This window comes from Sinohyriopsis cumingii, chromosome 1 (genome assembly GCF_028554795.1).
Source record: "Sinohyriopsis cumingii isolate HCF-2022 chromosome 1, ASM2855479v2, whole genome shotgun sequence".
Lineage (NCBI taxonomy): Eukaryota > Metazoa > Mollusca > Bivalvia > Unionida > Unionidae > Sinohyriopsis > Sinohyriopsis cumingii.
The window spans coordinates 164276280-164297033 of NC_142961.1; the positions used below are offsets into that span (position 1 = coordinate 164276280).

Here is a 20754-nt window from a genome sequence, read left to right on the forward strand (position 1 = left end):
CAAGAACAGCTAAATAAAAATTGTATACTTCACTGAGCACATTTTTATTTGTGGGACTTTCAACTAATTTGTGTGTGTTCTCACACATCAATGTTCTCCAATTGTGTGAATTCATAAAAATTTTGCTCAATTCATGCTATCGCACATCCTGACAGCCTCTGTTTAAGTACTTTACACATCAATTAATGACTTTTGCGAAGTTTCTCTGTTGTTTTGCCAGTACTTCCTGTTTGTCACACAGGGAATAACTTACACTAATTCCTGATTTGGTAGCTATTATTTAACCTGGACCAGAACAAGCAATAACTACCAATAAGATTTCATTGTAATATATTTCACCATGTTGCACACCAGTTGTGCAGCTTTCAAATTGACCAAAGTAGACAAGATACAATTCAACATAGAAATTTTGCGTAAAAGTGGTTATTAAATGATGAGTAAAGTACTTCATTATACATGTAATGCATATGGAATGTATCCTCGTTGCTTCTGGGTTTAGATAATTAGCACAGAATGAGGGGGCAGATTACAAACCATGTCACTCTGTGTTAATCTGCAGACGTCGAGTGAATATTCTCAATAGTCTGTTTCATTTTTACTAATAAAAATTAGTACAAAGGACTGCAGATGCCGTTTCAGATGAATTATATAAAGAATAACAAGGCGAATTTATAATAATTAGTTGTGACTGATGACAACTAACATAAATAAAGTATCATTTTGTATTGATTCTCCATCTCTTGTATCAATATGTTTATTGTTACAGCAAAAGTATCAATGCATCGATATATCAATGAATCATTTCACCACTACTGCTAGGACTGGTTAGACTGTGACTGACGATTGCAATAATATCAGTCTGAGTCAAATCAGTCTCAACAAGCCTATGTTACATTTTCTCATGACCTCTATCTTTTCCATAATCAAAATATATCAACCAATCAAACCATAAAGTTCTAACGACTTCTATAATTTCCATATTGAAAATATGTATCAACAAATAAATTAGTCATGTTCTGATGACCTATATAATTTCCATACTGAAAACAAATTTCAACCAATCAAGCAGTCATGTTTTGATGAACTCTGTAATTTCCATATTAAAAGCATGTATCAACCAATCAAACAATCCCTATTCCAGCCCCCCACCCCCCTGCTTCCAGTTTTAGAAAAAATTAGTGGCAATACATGTTAACTACCTGACTTTAGGAACCCTGAAAGCGGCTTGCACCATCATTGGCTTATAGAAAGGTCACCAGAACATGGCTGCATGTCAAACAGCCATATTATGCAACAGATGTCCATATAAAACTTATAACATCATAAGTGTACATAAACAGTATTTATCAACACCTAATCTGACACTGCAAGATGTGAGCTAAGGTGTTTGATCATAAAATATATCTACTCATTGTGGGTCTAAGCCTTGTTTTACATTCCACTTTGAATCATTTATAAATGAATGAACAAATAATAATAAAAATTCAAAATCGGTCTTTTTATATTTTTAATATTATTCCAAACACTATAACAACCCAAAATATTTATTTTAAGATTCTAAAATTTCTATTATTTACATAAGTTAGAGAACCATACATGAAATATTTCAAACACAAATCAGTGAACCAGTTCAACTAAATCACACAGAGAATATGTTTACTTAAGTCTGAAAATCTAATCAAACAAATCATATGCTGAACTACCGTATATACTCACATATAAGCTGAATAATTTAGGAAAAAATAAAGGCCTGGGAGAAGGGGGCGTCGGCTTATCCACGGGCCAATGTCTAAACTTGACAATATTGAGGTTTTTTGTTGACTACTTAATGGCTGTAAATCTTGGGACACGAAGCAATAATTTTTGTCCATGTCCTAAGACACGGGCATGTAAAAAAAACCATCAACTTTCGGTGACCCGATAATTATTAAACTGTTACACAGTACTATGATTTTGTGATTATTCTGCATGTGCATATTTTCTGATTTCTCCAACACAAAGTTAATTAAAGGTAAATACAGACTTCATAATTCGTGGGCCGGTTGAGTTTAACAGGGAGACCATGCTGAACTATAATGAACAGTACTTACACAGTGCAAAGTGTGCATAGCGTCACTTAAATCCTTACTTATTCTCAAACATATTAAATGTAGATTTTGCTTTATTCACTGTTTCGAACAAATTGCATTCTTCCAGATAACATTTTAGTTAGTCCTTAATAGCTGTTTCATCTATGCTGAATCAAGCGCTCATGAGTTACTCATTTTCAATGATATAAGCGATCCTACAAATTGAGGTGGTATTTTTAAAAAGGTATGCACGTTTAATTGTACAAGGCATGTAACCATCATAATTTACATGTTCACGAAGAGTGGTAATAATAAAGTCTAAAATTCTCATATAGTTCAACTAAGATCATCATCAATCAATTTTAGTTTTGTGTTTTAGCTGAACAAACATCATAACTATCCATACAGTGGAAAGCTTGATGTTTCGGCATCTTCTATGTTGACAGTTGGCGAATTTCTTAAGTTTTGCAACAGAAATTCAGGCCAGTTAATCATTAAAACCCTGAAACTGGCTTGCGATAACAGGGAATTTTGACCGGTAACTATACAAGTACATTGATGTGTAGTTGCCTTTTTTTCCTTAATATTAGCACTACATGTATTACCATAGTTTTGTAAAATGGGGGCAAAGGCATACCAAAATAGCCAGCCTCTTGGTACCGTATTATTTTCCCCTCTTTGTATATCCGACCATATTCCCTTATCGTAAAGCATTTAGTAATGTTCATTATAAAACATGCATTATGAATTAGTTTTTTGAAGACACATTTGCTGCATGGTATGTATTTTCATTCCTTCTTCTATAATTTTAACGATGGTAATTATCATTGGTATATACGGTATAAAAATGCCAGGTGTTCACTTGTTTAAGTTTCTTTTGTTGGAATGGCGCTATAGGATATGAAGCTACAGCATTTGTAGTGATCATTCTTGGGATTTAAATTAATTGTGGATGATTTTATTGTTGTGGTGTACTTTTTTGTTCTGGTAATATTCTATTTAGTGAAGAAGCGAATTCTTTGTAGAAAATTAATTATTTCATCACAACAATAATTCACAGGTGACACAACAGAACATGTGGGACTTTTCTTGTTTTTTAAAAATGAAAATCAAAGACATAATGTAATAATCGGGAGTTCTCACCAAAAATTGGAAGATATTATGTAATCGGAAGGTAGGCATGGAGCGATCCCAAAAATCTGGAGTTTTTTTTCTCCTCCGGCATGAAAGATGACATGTATGGTCGCTTACATCAAAGCAAACTAAATCTCAGCTTTTACAGTATTAGCATCAAACCATATTGTATTTGTTCATTGTGTTGTAATACTGGGATTACATTTTAATGAGTTAGGTATTTACAATCTCAAAGCAAAGTAAAAACGTAATTACCGGTGCACTGATATACAATTTCCAATGCAATAATGCATAAACAAACAATAATCGAGTCAAAAGTGAGAGGTAGTGTTACAGCAACTCGCGAATGCTAAATTCTTGTCATCGTTTGATCAAATTACACACAAATCTAAATTTGGCAGAAACAATTAAAAAAACAGAAAGTTAAATAAATTACTTTTCAAACAAGTTTATACCATTTCTTTTTAATAATCATGCATGCTAACCTCGAGATAAGTATACATGTAATTTTTTTAAAATATAACTTTGCCTAAATAAATGCATTTAGAACTTACCTTGTGCATCTTGAGTTGTAGATCGGCTTATATGCGGGTCATGCACTTTTTAGTGTTTATACCTGTTCAGTTGGGGATGGTCGGCTTATACGCGAATGGGCTTATACATGAGTATATACGGTATTCACACCAAACAAATCATACATAGAAAGGTAAATTTACATAGTTCATTCAGCATCACGGTTAAATAAAAAGTCGAAAAATACCAAGTGATCCATTCCATAGTCAGCTTGTGCAATTTTGGTGCCACTGAATGTGTTGGTCTCCACGAAATCTGCTCCTGCTTCTAAATAACTCTGTCAAAAAAAAGTACACCAGACTGAGCTGTCTAAATAACATGAATTATAACAGAATGTCATTGATATGACATCTCAAACTCATTTCATATTTTCAATATTACAGTGTTATAATATCATATTACTGTCAAACAATGAAATTACGTATAAAATATTATAATATTCAGTATTTTCTCACCTTTATAAGCACAAAATATTTTGGTATAAAATAGAATTCTATTCAATATTTTCCCACCTTAACAACCACATTGATGGGGTCATGCTACCAGGTGAAGTGGGAGACTAAATCACCTAAAACATAAACTTCACCTTTTCTATCAGGAAAGCAAAACCAACTTCACCCCGAGATTTTTTTTTTTACGATATCATCACACCGTATATATGTACATGTATATGCTAGCTTTAAATGTAATGTACTGTATATTCAATAATGGTTGAAATAAATTAATGAATACATCTATTAATTTGTGTTTATTTCACATTATTATAACATGTGCTTGTATGTACATATACAGTAAATAGAAGTTTAGACAATTAACACATCGAACACATCACACTATGTTCATGTACATGTATGTACTGTACATACATTTATTATGTCAATTTCCTGAAGAAGTCTGTAACCTTTGTTTGCCTGGATTCTTTGAAGCCCTATACTGTCCACAGCTTAAAAATGTCAACTGTATTTGCACAGCAAACAATAAACTGTGATTGTTACATACAATTGGTAAACAACAAAGAGGCTTAATGACACTTTTAATTTATTTACCATATGTTATGTCAAAAAGCGCGGACGATTTGATCCCAGTGTGTTTATTTAATTATTAACACCCCTGTCGGCGACTAGCTAAAACAGACACTGTTTATACAATCGCTGGTTACAATATGGTCATGCTACTTAGTTATTGATAGTGGCCATAGATTCTCAAGGGCTTCACTACTGTGTTTTATGTGTTATTCTTCTGATTGTATTTTCACATACGATTTTTCGAATTTTCTTATTTTTGGACAGATTATTTCCGGATTATTGAGACAAGTTTTAATGTAATTTTACACTTTGGTCCCCGATTTTGATTTCCGGATCCGGAATGCAGATTTCTTGATTAATGGAGCAAATTAACATTTAGGAATTCCGTTCCCGTTGAATTATGTCCGGATAGCGAGGTTTCCAGATAAACGGAGTCTGGATTAACGAGGCTCCACTGTACCGACTTTAATTTGATTGGAAAAGTGCTTAGTCCATTCATAAACTGACTTTAATTTGATTGGAAAGAAGGGTTTAAGTTCATTCTTATACTGACTTTAATTTGACTGGAAAGAAGGGTTTAGTCCATTTATATACCGACTTTAATTTGATTGGAAAGAAGGGTTTAGTTCATTCATATACTGACTTTAATTTAATTAGAAAGATGGGCAATTGGAAAGATGGGTTTAGTTCATTCCTATACCACCTTTAATTTGATTGGAAAGAAGGGCTTATTAGATTCCTATACAAACTTTAATTTGACTGGAAAGAAGGGTTTAGTCCATTCATATACCAACTTTAATTCGATTGGAAAGAAGGGCTTAGTTCATTCATATACTGACTTTAATTCAATTAGAAAGAAGGGCTTAGTTCATTCATATACTGACTTTAATTAAATTGGAAAGAAGGGCTTAGTTCATTCATATACTGACTTTAATTCGATTGGAAAGAAGGGCTTAGTTCATTCATATACTGACTTTAATTAAATTGGAAAGAAGGGCTTAGTCCATTCATATACCAACTTTAATTCGATTGGAAAGAAAGGCTTAGTTCATTCATATACTGACTTTAAATTGGAAAGAAAGGCTTAGTTCATTCATATACTGACTTTATTTCAATTGGAAAGAAGGGCTTAGTTCATTCATATACTGACTTTGATTCGATTGAAAAGAAGTGCTTAGTTCATTCATATGCTGACTTTAATTCGATTGGAAAGAATGGCTTAATTCATTCATATACCAACTTTAATTCGATTGGAAAGAATGGCTTAGTTCATTCATATACCAACTTTAATTCAATTGGAAAGAATGGCTTAGTTCATTCATATACCAACTTTAATTCAACTGGAAAGAATGGCTTAGTTCATTCATATACCAACTTTAATTCAATTGGAAAGAATGGCTTAGTTCATTCATATACTGACTTTAATTCAATTGGAAAGAAGGGCTTAGTTCATTCATATACTGACTTTAATTCAATTGGAAAGAAGGGCTTAGTTCATTCATTTACTGATTTTAATTTAATTGGTATGAAGGGTTTAGTCCATTCATATACTGACTTAAATTCAATTGGAAAGAAGGGCTTAGTTCATTCATATACTGACTTTAATTCAATTGAAAAGAAGGGCTTAGTTCATTCATATACTGACTTTAATTTGATTGGAAAGAAGGGCTTAGTTCATTCATATACTGACTTCAATTCAATTGGAAAGAAGGGCTTAGTTCATTCATATACTGACTTTAATTCAATTGAAAAGAAGGGCTTAGTTCATTCATATACTGATTTTAATTCAATTGGAAAGAAGGGCTTAGTTCATTCATATACTGAATTTAATTCGATTGGAAAGAAGGGCTTAGTTCATTCATATACTGACTTTAATTCAATTGGAAAGAAGGGCTTAGTTCATTCACATACCAACTTTAATTCAATTGGAAAGAAGGGCTTAGTTCATTCATATACTGACTTTAATTAAATTGGAAAGAAGGGCTTAGTTCATTCATATACTGACTTTAATTCAATTGAAAAGAAGGGCTTAGTTCATTCATATACTGACTTTAATTCGATTGGAAAGAAGGGCTTAGTTCATTCATATACTGACTTTAATTCAATTGGAAAGAAGGGCTTAGTTCATTCATATACCAACTTTAATTCGATTGGAAAGAAGGGCTTAGTTCATTCATATACTGATTTTAATTAAATTGGAAAGAAGAGCTTAGTTCATTCCTACGCCGACTTTAATTCGATTGGAAAGAAGGGCTTAGTCCATTCATATACCAACTTTAATTCAATTGGAAAGAAGGACTTTAATACTTCAGTGTGTTGTCAACAAATAGTTACCATAAGGTTTTATTGGAAACAAAGACGAACAGCATGATCTTAAGACATGTCTGCATTTACTCTCATGTACATGGTACATGGGCTGTTTGAAACAAGAAAAGAAATATTTTCAAATACCATTTTAAAGTGAACTTTCAGAAAGAAAAAAATCTTGATTAATGTTAGCTGATTATGCGTGTTTACTAACTAGCAATTAAAATACTGTAATCTAGTTACTCAGTAAAAATTTACTACAATCTATAGCTTCTATTGTTTTCTTTTAAAATCATATAGCCAATATAGACCACAAATGAAAACAATAATTTTCATATATGTACCAAATGTGTTTATAATACACATACAACTCAAAAAGTTTTCTAGTTGAACATAAAGTAATGCTAAAATCCAATGTTAAATGCAAATGTGGATACTAGGAAATAGAGGAATTAATCTGAATAACTAAAACATACACATACATATGTGTGCGAATGTGTGTTGGGTGTGTGTGTGTAAGAGAACAAAAAAAACAACATATATTGCATTTCTTGTTTTGCTCTGATTTCTCCCAGCTCAGCTCTCACTTCTTTATGTCAATATTTTCGAACTGTTATAAGCATTATGAAAGAAAACCTGTATTGTTAGCAGATACCCTCCTGACAAAATTATAATAGCCAAAATTACCTAAGCTAATATTATAAATTTTGAAGATAATCACAATAGATCTATTTAGAATAGTCAAATCAAAACAGAGAAGATGAAATATCACTTGATAACATTTAGCAACCATCAGAAAAAATTATAATTTTGACCAAATCCTTCCATCCTTTAACCCATGTATAAATCTGACTAAATCAAAGCACAATACTGCAAAACAAATGGAATAAAATTAACAATTCTTTTTAATAATGCAAATTTTCACACTAACCATTAATAATTTGATGCCATTTAAATCCGGCTGACTTTGATTTTGTTCCTTATACATCTATAGAATGAATATGTGCATACATCAGTGAACTGGAGTACTGTTTGGCCAGCTTTGATTACATCTACAGCAGGTTGAATGAATATGTGCATACATCAGTGAACTGGAGTACTGTTTGGCCAGCTTTGATTACATCTCTAAGTCACTGTTTAGCAAAATGTGTCTTTCCTGCACCTTGCAGCCATTCTCAGAAAAACTCACCCTAGTCATGTTAACCAAAAGGTATGTCAGGTTTCAATCCAAGTATTTATTATGGCATGGGATCAACATTAGAAATGCTCATCACTTCAAATTAATGTTGTTGGATCAATGCTAGAAATGCTAATCACTACATTTGGGATCAATACTAGAAATGCTAATCACTTCAAATGACTGGCATGGGATCAACACTAGAAATGCTAATCACTTCAAAATGAATGACATGGGATCAACATCAAGAATGCTAATCACTTCAAATGAGTGGCATGGGATCAACACTTGGAATGCTAATCACTTCAAATGAATGTCATTTCTTCAACACTAGGAATGCTAATAACTTCAAATAAATGGCATGGGATCAACACTAGGAATACTGATCACTTCAAATAAATGGCATGGGATCAATGCTTGAAATGCTAATCACTTCAAATGAATGACATGGGATCACCACCAGAAATGCCAATCACTTCAAATGAATGGCATGGGATTACCACGAGAAATGCCAATCACTTCAAATGAATGGCATTGGATCAACATTAAAAATGCTAATCGCTTCAAATTAAAATGGATACAACAGTCTTGGTATTGAGATACTGAAGGTTAGTTTGAAAATTTAAAAGAATTGAATAATGTGCTTTTATTTAGTCAGATCTAGAAGAGAAACAAAATGTGAAGGGTCTTGTCAAATATACTGTAGCCAATAGTTATCTTGTCAGCCACTGTCAATGGCTATTTTGTCTACCACTGTCAATGACTATTTTGTCTACCACTGCCAATGGCTATTTTGTCTACCATTGCCAATGGCTATTCTCTCTACCACTGCCAATAGCTATTTTATCTACCACTGCCAATGGCTATTCTGTCTACCACTGCAAATTGCTATTTTATCTACCACTGCAATAGCTATTTTCTCCACCACTGCCAATGGCTATTTTGTCTAACACTGCCAATGGCTGTTCTGACCACCACTGCCAATGGCTATTCTGTCCACCACTACCAATGATTATTTTATCCACCACTGCCAAATGTTTCTTTATGAATACTTACCCAAATATAATTCCTTTGTAAAACTACAACTACCGCACAAATTCAATCCACCTAGACAACACTTTTAGCTAAAAAGAGGCTGGAAGTTTTCTGCCCACCTAGGTGGTCAGGCAGAGTGATCTCCACTTGGTAAAGGGACTGGTGTCAAATCCCATTAATATCTCAGCTACTACTGAAGCAGAAGGCATGCTCTCTATATGGATGTAACTGTAAGGAGGCTTGGTGGGTGCAAGTGAATTATGCCTGGGTAGTATTTGCAAAGAAACATATTTTCCTAGAACAAATTATTTATTCTTTGAATACATTACCCAGACATAATGCTATAAGAGAAGAGGTAAAAGGGGAGGGAGGTACATCATCTTACCCAAGAGATGCCATCTCTGGTTCCATAAGGTATTGAGACAGCTTCTAGATAACCTGACCAAAGAATCCATCTGTCGTGGAGCAGTTTCAAAAAGGAAATTTTCCCTCCCTCCAAATCCAGCAGAAGTTGTGAAGCCGCATCATATGAAGCTGTTGAATAACCTAGAACTGTGACCTGTTACACTACAACTATAGGTCCTGCCAGATCGGGTTCTGCCCTTTGGGATAAAAGATCTCTTAGATAAAAACTGTTGACTCCAATCTCCATTTCACAAACAGGATAATGTCAGTTAAAGAAATGTTTCGGTAAAATGCTATGCTTGTGGCAACTGTTCTAACCTCGTTAGCTGTAATGATTAACAAATTCATTGGAGATGGGGTTATTTCTCGATATACAGAGTGAATAACCCATTTTATCCTGGATGAAAGGGTCAGCGCTGAGATATCTTCCTGTTCCTATTTGAGAGGTACAAATCAGTGTGATTTCCCTCGATGCAATGGCTCTATCACTTTAAGATACCACTTCAAAGCTCTTACTGGATCTTGCAGGTGGTCTTGAGCTGAAGTGTCCAGAGTAGACAGTGATTTCATTACAAAAGTCTCGTTACCCATGGATGGGAGCCTGTTCTTGGCAATGAAAAATGGTTCTGTAATGAAAAAACTGACCCATCTTGACAGAACTGTATGTAAATCAGGTTAAAAGTTTCTTCCATTGCATTAAAATTGCTTTCTCTCTATAGAAATATTTTTTAAAAATTACCAATGTGTGGGACCCGTGAAGGCGGTCCAATCTGCCTAAGGCTGGCCCTGCCAATGATAAGGCATGTATTTTGCTGATTCTGCCTGCTGTTGCTAATGCAAATGAGGAAGCAGGTCTTGTATGAAAGGTGAGTCAATGATGCCCTTGAAAGTTGGGGCTTCATGATCAATACTGATCCATCATGTTGGAACTGTAAGTAGATGGTTGCACCAAGAAGTGGATTGCTGATTTTGCCTCTCAAAGAAGTGAGGAGGCAAGACTTGTATGATAGGTGAACTAATTAAGCTCTTGAGAGCAGTTCAGTTGGTGTCTTGTTCAGCCAGGTTAATTCCATTAAAAAGTCCATTTAGCAAGGGTCCCATGCCTTTGTCCAGGTGAAATCCAAATGAATAGAAGATCAGGCAGGTCTTTGATTCGTGTGATATCCTCTCTACTATGATAGCACAGTGTGCTAGTGATTGTGGAATGGTAAGTTTAACTGTGATGAGTGCTAACTGTTTCTCAACAGAGAGCCTAGAAGGATAACTAATTTGGTAAGGATGTCTCCTTTGGAATAAAGTACTCTGGTGTGAAACACTGAAACTCAGTTTCACTGCCTTCCTATATTGACCTGGTTGGTCCTGTATTTGTTATTTTAGTAATCAGGATGAAAAGACACTCAAATACGTTTGGTTCCTGTGTCCCATTCAGAATTCAAAGTGTTTAGATGTATATATATCCAGCCATTACAAGGTATAGGAAGCAACAGTTAGCCAGGCCTTTGGGTCCAGGATTGGTGTGACACAGGTTGGGACTGTTGTCATTCCACCTTTTTACTAATGGACATCGTAAGTCGATCCTATTGAGTATTTATCATATGAAACTGAGAAATGAAGAGACAATTTCATTAGTACAACTTCCTGCTTGCAGAAAAATGAATCTGCCAATACATTAGCCAGTCTAGGATTGCCGATACATTAGCCATCCTAGGATATGTCCAACTGAACCTAGGCTGTTGTTGTGGACAACCACTTAAGAAAATCCCAATCAAACGGAGGTCCAAGTACTTGTTCCACTTTGCTGATAAATCAGTCACCACTGTGAAGTTATTGGGCAGTATGAGAGCTCTCTTCTCGTGTAGGTTCACCAACCACCAATGACAGGCTTTAATGAAATGGCATCCACTTAGATTATGTGGACATATTATATTTTTGGGGGGGGAGCAAGACATGATTTTAAGGGAAAATGTTAGGGATGAACTGAAAAAGAAACTTATGGACATAATGTTTTCAATTTTGATCAAGAAGTATATTAAAAAACAGAATCAATGAAAAATAATATACTTCTGAAGCAAAATGAAATACTGAACAATTTATGAAAGAGTAAACAACCAAGTCAACAAGCTGAAAAAACTGGAGAACAGCATATAATCCATAAACAACCGCAAAAGCAGCAGCAGAAAAGCAACAAATCATCACAACAGCAGAGTTAGGAATGGCAAGAAAGGAAGTATTCAAAACCCAAAGAAACTATGGCAAGGAACAGTACACATATAGCACCTCCCAAAACATCAGTAAACCAAAGAGTCCACATAAAAAGAAATTTTGGAAATTCAAACAAGGATCAAAATGATGAACAAATGCAGTGAAAAAAAAGTTGACTTCCCCAAGGCACAACAAGGAAGACATATGCAGAAGCTGTAAAACTGGGGAAATAAAAAGCAATGACCATGACAAAGGCATTGACAAACCTGGACAAGATTTTACAAGGACTAATAGAAATGACATCACAAGACAAAATAGGATGTTCCAGAGATTCAAAAGTAAATGAGAGTGGACAAAAGAAAACAAATTAATAGAGGCAAAGAACCTCTCATGTAGAAGATTAACTGACAGGGACTATATTCTGTCAGATCAAGGGTTTAAAATTTTGTCCCAAACCAAAATATCATAATAAAATTAAATTAGCTGAAGAAATTTTTAATTTTACTAGATGCCTTCACTTAAAAGAATTTATTTTATGATAAAGCATACAATAATTCAGATGTTAAATTGGATTCTTCTCATTCTAAAAAATATGGGTTATTTCAACATAATCAGTGCTCAAAAAGTTTGATCACTCACTTTTTTCTTGTTACTGTTTATGAGAGCCTAAACATGTAACAACGTAAACTGTACGTCTTCCACAGCACACATTCAAGACAGAGCCCGTACAGACTGAGCATCATCTGCAGCAAGTATATATTCATTAAGAGCTTGGCAGCACAGTGTGGGTCATGGAACTGGACAAATTTCTTTTTGGCTGGTCCTGTATGATTGAAATGTGGTCATAGCCCATTACAATCAGAGTTATATGGTGAAGTCTGGTTGTGGAGGAATATGGCCATCTTGGCTGGCATCCAATTCAAGAGGTTGGGACAAGTTACAGGATGTCTGATCCATGTAGGACTAAGATGGCCGCTATCGCTTAACTGGCTTGAAACAGCTGTTCCGTTTTTTAGTGCCATTTTCATGATTTTTGTGCTTGTTGCCTGTTTTCATCTTCGTTATTGTGTTCATTATTATGTATTGGCTGTTGAATTCATACGTGTTTCTTCATCTCCTTGTTTTGGAAACGAGAGCAATTAGACTTTTTCTCAGCTGTCATGCTCCACTATTTTTTAACAAACCGCCGTCACGTGATACTCGCCAGTCAACCTGTTTATGCTATGATGGACCCTCATTAGTTGCTTTAAGTGATCACTCCTTGGCTCTCCACTCTACATTGTGCTCTAGACTAAACGAACTGAGACTACATTCATCATTACATAAATGTAAACAGAAGCGAAAAATGAAATGTTTCAAAGTTGGCCAACGTAGAACAGGAAGAAGAATCCCAGTTACCTCCCTTATTTCGGCTCAACAATTTAAAAAAATTTTGACCGTTAATTTAGATAACCTAATTCAAATCCCTATTAATTCGTCAACCTTTGTGTCAACTATCCAAGAAATACCTCTACGCATTGCATTATTCAATGCCCAGTCAGAAGGACCACCGGAAAAGTGCACAGAAATAGTTAATTTTATCAATGACCAAAATGTTGACATATTTTTCCTGACAGAAACATGGCTAAAAACATAAGGCGATGAACCCAAGTGTGCGGATCTAACACCCACTGGTTACTCCATCAAGTCATTCCGCCGTAATTCTCGTGGAGGTGGAATTGCTGTCATCTCAAAGAACTCCATGATAAAACGTCTTAACTACACCACAACATTCAATTTCGACCACACATCGTTTGAACTAGTCCAAACCACACTCACACTGGAGCAAAGGTCAGTCCATTTTTTCTGCATATACCACCCTTCCTCCTAGTAGAAAAAACAAGCTGGCTGACTCTCTCTTTTTGGAGCAGTTTCTGAATCTCCTGGACTATGGAAATTCGATAGGTGGCAACCTGATTATTCTTGGAGATTTCAACTTTCACTTTGACTGTCCCGGAAACTCAAATACATCAAAACTCATAGATTCCATTAATGTTTTCAACCTCAAGCAGTCAGTTAACCAACCCACCCATAAACATGGTCACATTTTAGACTGGATTCTTCACAGACCTGTTGATAACATTCTATGGTCCTCCCCGGTATCCCATGACCTTGCATCAGATCACCTCTGCATTATATGCTATCTGGACATATCAATCCCTAACCCTCCACCTTTATCTGCTACTAAGAGAAACCTCTGTATGATAAATAGAACCAAACTAATGCACGACATCCACGCTAACCTAACAACTTGCTTACCTCCTACCGCAGAACTCGATAACTGTCTGCGTTCATTGCTTGACAAACATGCCCCAGCTACCAAGTGCAGAGTATCAATTCAAAAGTGTTCTCCATGGTATAGCAGTGCTAGGGACCAGCTTTGCACTGATGAAAGAGACCGCCGTAAAGCTGAGAGGCTCTGGCTTTCCACCAGACTCACTATTCATAAGCAAATCTATGAAGTAGCTAAGAAGAATGTCACAAATATAGTCCATGCAGCGAAATCAGCCCACTACACTACTAAGATCATGGAAAGTTCCAGCTGCAAAGAGCTCTTCAAGATTACTAACAAGCTAATGTCAAGGAACAAATCTACACCACTTCCAACTACCCTCTCTTCAGTCGTCCTTCCGGACATGTTTGCAAATTTCTTCCGTGACAAATTGCAAACCATTAGAGATAAGTTTGATACCACAATTTCAATTGACTCGTCGTCACCGTACAGTTAGGATACAGAATTTGAGCGGAAACCATTAGCAGCATTTGAACCTGTCTCTATGGATTTTGTACGTACAATCATGATGAAGAGTGCACCAAAGTCATGTGAACTTGATCCAATTCCAACATCACTGCTGCTTGAGTGCTTAGATCCAGTATTGCCTTCACTAACTGATGTTATTAATACCTCTCTCTCATCTGGGGAATTCCCATCATTTTTCAAAACTGCCATTGTAAAGCCTCTGCTGAAGAAACCAACACTAGACCATAACGATTTAAAGATCTACCACCCAGTTTCTAATCTCCCATAAAAATCTTAGAAAAGGTTTTTCTATCCCAGCTTGTATCTCATCTAAATTCAAACAGTCTTTTTAGCAATGTACAATCTGCATATTGCCCTTGCCACAGTACTGAAACTACTCTTCTAAAAGTAGTTAATGCCATTCTCTCTGCATTGGATAGCGAAAAGATTACAGTCCTCACCCTCCTTGATTTGTCTGCAGCATTTGACACAATAGACCATGATATATTACTTCACCGTCTCCAGCATGTATTTGGCATTCATGATACAGCCTTACTGTGGTTCAAGTCCTACTTGGTCAACAGGACACAAATTGTATCTGCAAATGGAATACACTCCAGCCCAGTTGATCTATGTTGTGGTGTTTTACAAGGGTCTGTTCTTGGACCTGTTCTCTTCATTGTGTACATTCAGCCACTCTCAGGTGTCATAGATCATCATCCAGTGTCTCACCAATTGTACGCTGATGACACCCAAATATACAAACCTAGCCACCCAACTGAAGTTGATGCTACCATCCAAGGTATGGAAAGGTGCATTTCTGATGTGAAATCATCGATGACATGGAACAAGCTGCAGATGAATGATGATAAAACTGAGGCCATTCTGATCACAACACAAAGACTTTCTCATTCACATCCTTTACCTCAAACAATAAATATCAGCAATGCCAACATTAAATTCACACAATCAGTCCGAAACCTAGGTGTTACTCTGGGATGTACTCTCACATTGCACCAACATGTCATGAACATATGCAAGGCTGCATATCTTGAGCTGAGACGCATCAGCTAAATTCGCAAATATCTTTCAGTTGATGCCACTAAAACACTTGTGTGTTCATTAGTGCTTTCAAGACTGGACTATTGTAACTCAATTCTGTCTGGGTCATCTCAATATCTATTCCAGAAACTTCAAAAAGTTCAAAACACAGCTGCTTGGATCATACTTAGAGTACCACGATCAGAGCACACCTCCACGCTGTTCTGTACCCTACACTGGCTATCCATTCGATCCAGAATCAAACACAAAATTTGTCCTCTGTGCTACGTTTCACTGTCAGACTCTAGTCCAACATACCTATCTGATCTCACCCATGTGTACACACCAGCAAGATACTTACGCTCCTCTTCTGACAATTGTATACTCATTATTCCAACATGGAATGAATTGCCCACTGAACTTAGACACAAAGACACAGTGATCACATTCAAGAGGGCTCTCAAAACTCACTTATTTCGACTGCAAGAACAAACTTAATGACCTAATAATGTTCCTACCTGAAATATTCTCAGCATGTTTTTTATTTTTTAATGTTTTTCTAATTTCATGGTGTTTATTTTTGTGATAATATTATTATATGTTTTTTTTATCTTATAGGTGTTGTCTAATGTCGTAAAGACGGAACTTTTTCAACATTGTTAGAGAGAAAAGTTATAAATATAGATGGAGTATACTTTCTTTAGAAGTGAACAGAATCCTCCAACTTTTAATGGTATATCTTCCAAAAATTGATTCTCGCTTTTGCAAGGTCTCTTATGGTGAAAGCATGCTTCTTTGCATGAGCAAAAGTAGTAACTGAGATATTTCATGGGATTTGGTGCCAATCCCTGTATCAAGGAGAGATCACTCTGACCAACCACAACCTAGGATGGCAGCTTCTTTTTCGCTAAAAGTGTTATCTGAGAGGGCTGGATTTGCAAGGCAGTGGTACTTCTCCTAAGGTATTATGACTGGGCAACGTATTCAAAGAAAAAACAAGAGTCCCTTGATGCTCTACTATCTGAAAAGGATTTCCAGGAATTCAAGACAAGACCATTTCTTCTTTTTAAATAAAGAACATTTAAACCATCTATGATAATCTTAAGTGTTAAATGGCTGTGGCATTCATACTGGATTCTGAGCATTTTTATTAAGGACAAACCAGTTACCATTAGAAGACTTTTGGTGAAAACCCAGTGTTGATATGACGATCAATTCAGAAGGATTAGAAGATTTTCAAAATGTTCATTGTGGTAGCCATATCTGAGGTCAGATGGGTACCATTTCATTCAGGACCAATATGATTTTCAAGATGGTTGCCATGCCAATATCAGTACCATTTTCAAATATTTCCAACTAGACATCTTAAGAAGTCTTTTAGTGAAAACCCCATGCCGATATTAGTGTTTTTTCAGGAGAAGTAACAACTGCAACACAGCTACTGTGGCAGCCATATCAGATTTTACAGCAACACCATTTTCATTTAGGACCAGGTAGATATCATTCAAAGTCTTTTAATGTAAACCTCATGTTGAGAAATGATATGATATATGATATATGATACCACCACATGTTCAGGAGGCATAGTATGAATGACACTTTCAAGATGGTTGCTATGGTAGTGGCCATATTAGATATCCAAACAGAACATTTTCATTTAGGGCCCACTAGATATCTTAAAATTTCAGAAATTGCAGTAACAAGATTTTCTAGATGACAGCCATGCTAGATGTCAGATTGTAGCCATTTTTGTTTAAGGCCAACTAGACATTATAAGAAGTCTTTTAGTGAAAAGACCATGTTGATATGACCATCCATTGCTGAGGAGTAATTACAACATTTTCAAGATGGCTGCTATGTCAACAATTTTGTATGTCTGAGCTGCATCATTTTCATTTAGGACTCATTAGACCATGGAATAAACTGTGGGGTAAAAGTTTCAAGGCAATCCTTCAAGTAGTAACTTGAGCTAATGGTGGGACAAATCTTTGTAAACAGATGACAAACCATCCCATAAGCTCTTCAGTAATGCTAAAACAAGACATACACAATAACATATTCAGACCACAATAACATCCAAGGCAAATGATGCCATTACAATGATTTCTTTCAATTTTAGGATTGCTGAGCAGATGATTAATTTGTATAAGGAAGCACTTCCTGTTGCCTTCAAGACAACATTTTAGATATTAACTAATAATCTATATTAAAAACATTGTTTTGTTTTGTTCCAGGATTAGGTTAAATTTACATGTATATTATTACCTTGACATTTGTTTCCTTTCAACACAAAAACTGATGAATACATATTTATTTTTTTTGGGTAAAATACATATGCAACGCATGTAACATCTGTAAAATAAACAAATCTCCCTCACTCTGTGTATTTTGAAGATAACATCTGGCTTAGTTAAGGAGAGCAAATCATTGTTCCCTTTCAGATTTTTGGGATGATTAGCAAACTCTGATCCACGAAAATCCTCCTCCTGTAGCTGCTCCATCTGTATCATTGTACCCATTCCCCCATCAAATATCATTATCCTCTCTCTCAGGGTTTGCATCAGCTCTGCAGCCACACCTGAAACAGCAATTATCACAGACTGAATCAAGGCACCCATTCCCCCATCAAATATCATTATTCTCTCCCTCAGGATCTGCATCAGTTCTGCAGTCATCTACAATTCAACCTCCAATAACCACCTCTCTCTTTGAGCCAATGTCTATCCATTTTTATTACATAATACCTATATTAGAATCATGATGTCATCATAAAAAGAGACCAAATTGTGCTTGAGTTCACTTACCTAACATATTCATCCAAGCCAAAAAAAAACAAGACGGTCAGTAGAATGCTTTCTGACATTGAAAGTTTCTTAAAATATTTTGTTTTAACAATCGCAGATTAGTATCATTGGTGGAAATTTGAAAGGCCTTATGCCAGGGTGCTTTCCACAAAATTATTATGATGTCTTTTAAGAATCTTTTTAATTTTAGTAACAGCAGCCTAATTATATCACTTATTTGAAGGTTTTTCTACTTTTAGTAACATGCAGTGTTTGCTGGTAGTGATGTCACTGGTATCAAACTGAAAGGCCTTCATGCAAAAACAGTAAAATTCAGCCTTCATGCAAAAACAGTCAAATTCAGTTCAGCAGGTTTTCAGTTGTTTTAGGCTTTTGCAAGGGTGGATCTGCATCTGTACAAAAATGAAAGGCCTTTATGCCACAATGCTGTCAAATTTGTTCCAAGTCTGTTCAGTGGTTTTTGAAAAGAAATCTTTGAAAGGTTTGTATATTTTTAGTAATGGCACCCATATTTTATGGCTGATTGACATATTTTGAACAAATCTAAAAGGCTTTCAGTTAAATATGGTCAAATCCTGTTATACAATTTTTTTGGACAAAATCTTTCACAGGTTTTTTCTGCCCTTAGTATTAGAAATCACCCATGCATGATTTGAGCAATCTGAAAGACCTTTATGCAAGTCATTTCAAATTTTGTTTATCTAATTTTAGTAATGGTTCCCATATATTGTGGACTTGTCATCTTTTAACCCTTTACCTCATGTAAGCACCTTTTGAATGCCTCTATTCCATTCTCAAGGAAGCGACTTTGGAACATGCTGTAAACATCAGCTATTTTGAACTGGTTTTTGTAGTGCACCTTCGAGGAAAACCCCTTATCAGATACTACATTGGAATTTCACTGATGTGAACTCTCCAAAATAGAGGCTATGCAATTAGAATCATGACTAGGAAAGCTTCAATAACTTAGGTAAACACTCTGATGTTTTCGTAGGCAATACTAAGATTTTATAATTTATCAAATTCAAAAATGATTCAGTGATATAGACATAGACAAAGTACATGTATGAGAAATAGCATCTATGATCGGATTTTACTCTTAAATCTTTCTATACATAATAGATGTCTCCCAAAAATGTAAATATGGTCAGAACTATGTTGAACATAACATATGCTACACTGCTTAACAGTTTACAGGCAAGCCTGTGTGTATGGAGTCAAATCGGTGTTCTGCACTGCACTTTGTAATTTTGGTTCATATATATCAACTCTCTAGAAAACCATACACTCTATGAGGTAAAAGGTTAACTAGAAAATACCCCCAAAATAGGCTACAATTTGTTGAACATGAAGAAAATGGCTATCAAATTTGGTAAATGAAACTCCAATATGATGTCTCTTTTATCGTTGAAAATGGAAGTTAGTACAGTACTAGAAATTTGAAACAACAGCATCAGATTCTCTTCTTTTAATAAGATGTCACATATGTGTCCTTTGTTACATTTTTAATAAGATGTCACATATGTGTCCTTTATTACATTTTTAATAAGATGTCACATATGTGTCCTTTGTTACATTTTTAATAAGATGTCACATATGTATCCTTTGTTACATTTTTAATAAGATGTCACATATGTGTCCTTTGTTACATTTTCTTTTCAAACAAGATATTCAGTACAATGTAAATAACAATACCGTACTTGATGAAAATTTGATCACTGGAAATGTCACTAATGCCTAATGGTGGCAAAACTGTCATAAAAAATATCAATTAAATGAGTTGTGTCAAATGAAATTCACATTTTAGTTCTATCTTTAAATTCAGTTTCACTGTAATCTGACACAAAAAAAGTACGTTTTTCCTAATGCAGTGATTCTAAAAGTAGGGTAGATAGGTAGGACTTTTTTTTATAAACATTATATATAATAATTAGTATACCGTATATAATTGCATATAATCCCATTTGCGTATAAGCCGACCCCCAAACTGAACAGGTATAGACACTAAAACGTGCATGAACCGTGTAAATGCCAAACTACAACATCTCAAGATGCACAAGGTAAGTTCTAAATGCATTTATTTTGGCAAACTTATATTTTAAAAAATTACAAGTATACTTATACTTATCTCAAGGTCAGCATGCATCATTATAAAAAGCAAGTGGTTTAAACTTGTTTGAAAAGTAATTTATTTAATATTCTG

At 35.1% G+C, this 20754-nt stretch overlaps 1 protein-coding gene across 1 annotated transcript in view; it reads right to left on the minus strand.

The window, feature by feature from the left end:
- LOC149808297 (methionine synthase-like) overlaps positions 1 to 20754 on the minus strand; it is a 193985-nt gene that overhangs the window by 169125 nt on the left and 4106 nt on the right. Inside the window, exons 2-3 of the mRNA XM_089975738.1 lie at positions 18126 to 18325; positions 3964 to 4053 (exon numbers count right to left, since the gene is read on the minus strand). Coding sequence (XP_089831864.1) covers positions 3964 to 4053; positions 18126 to 18325 — 290 coding nt within the window. The remainder of the gene's footprint in view (positions 1 to 3963; positions 4054 to 18125; positions 18326 to 20754) is intronic.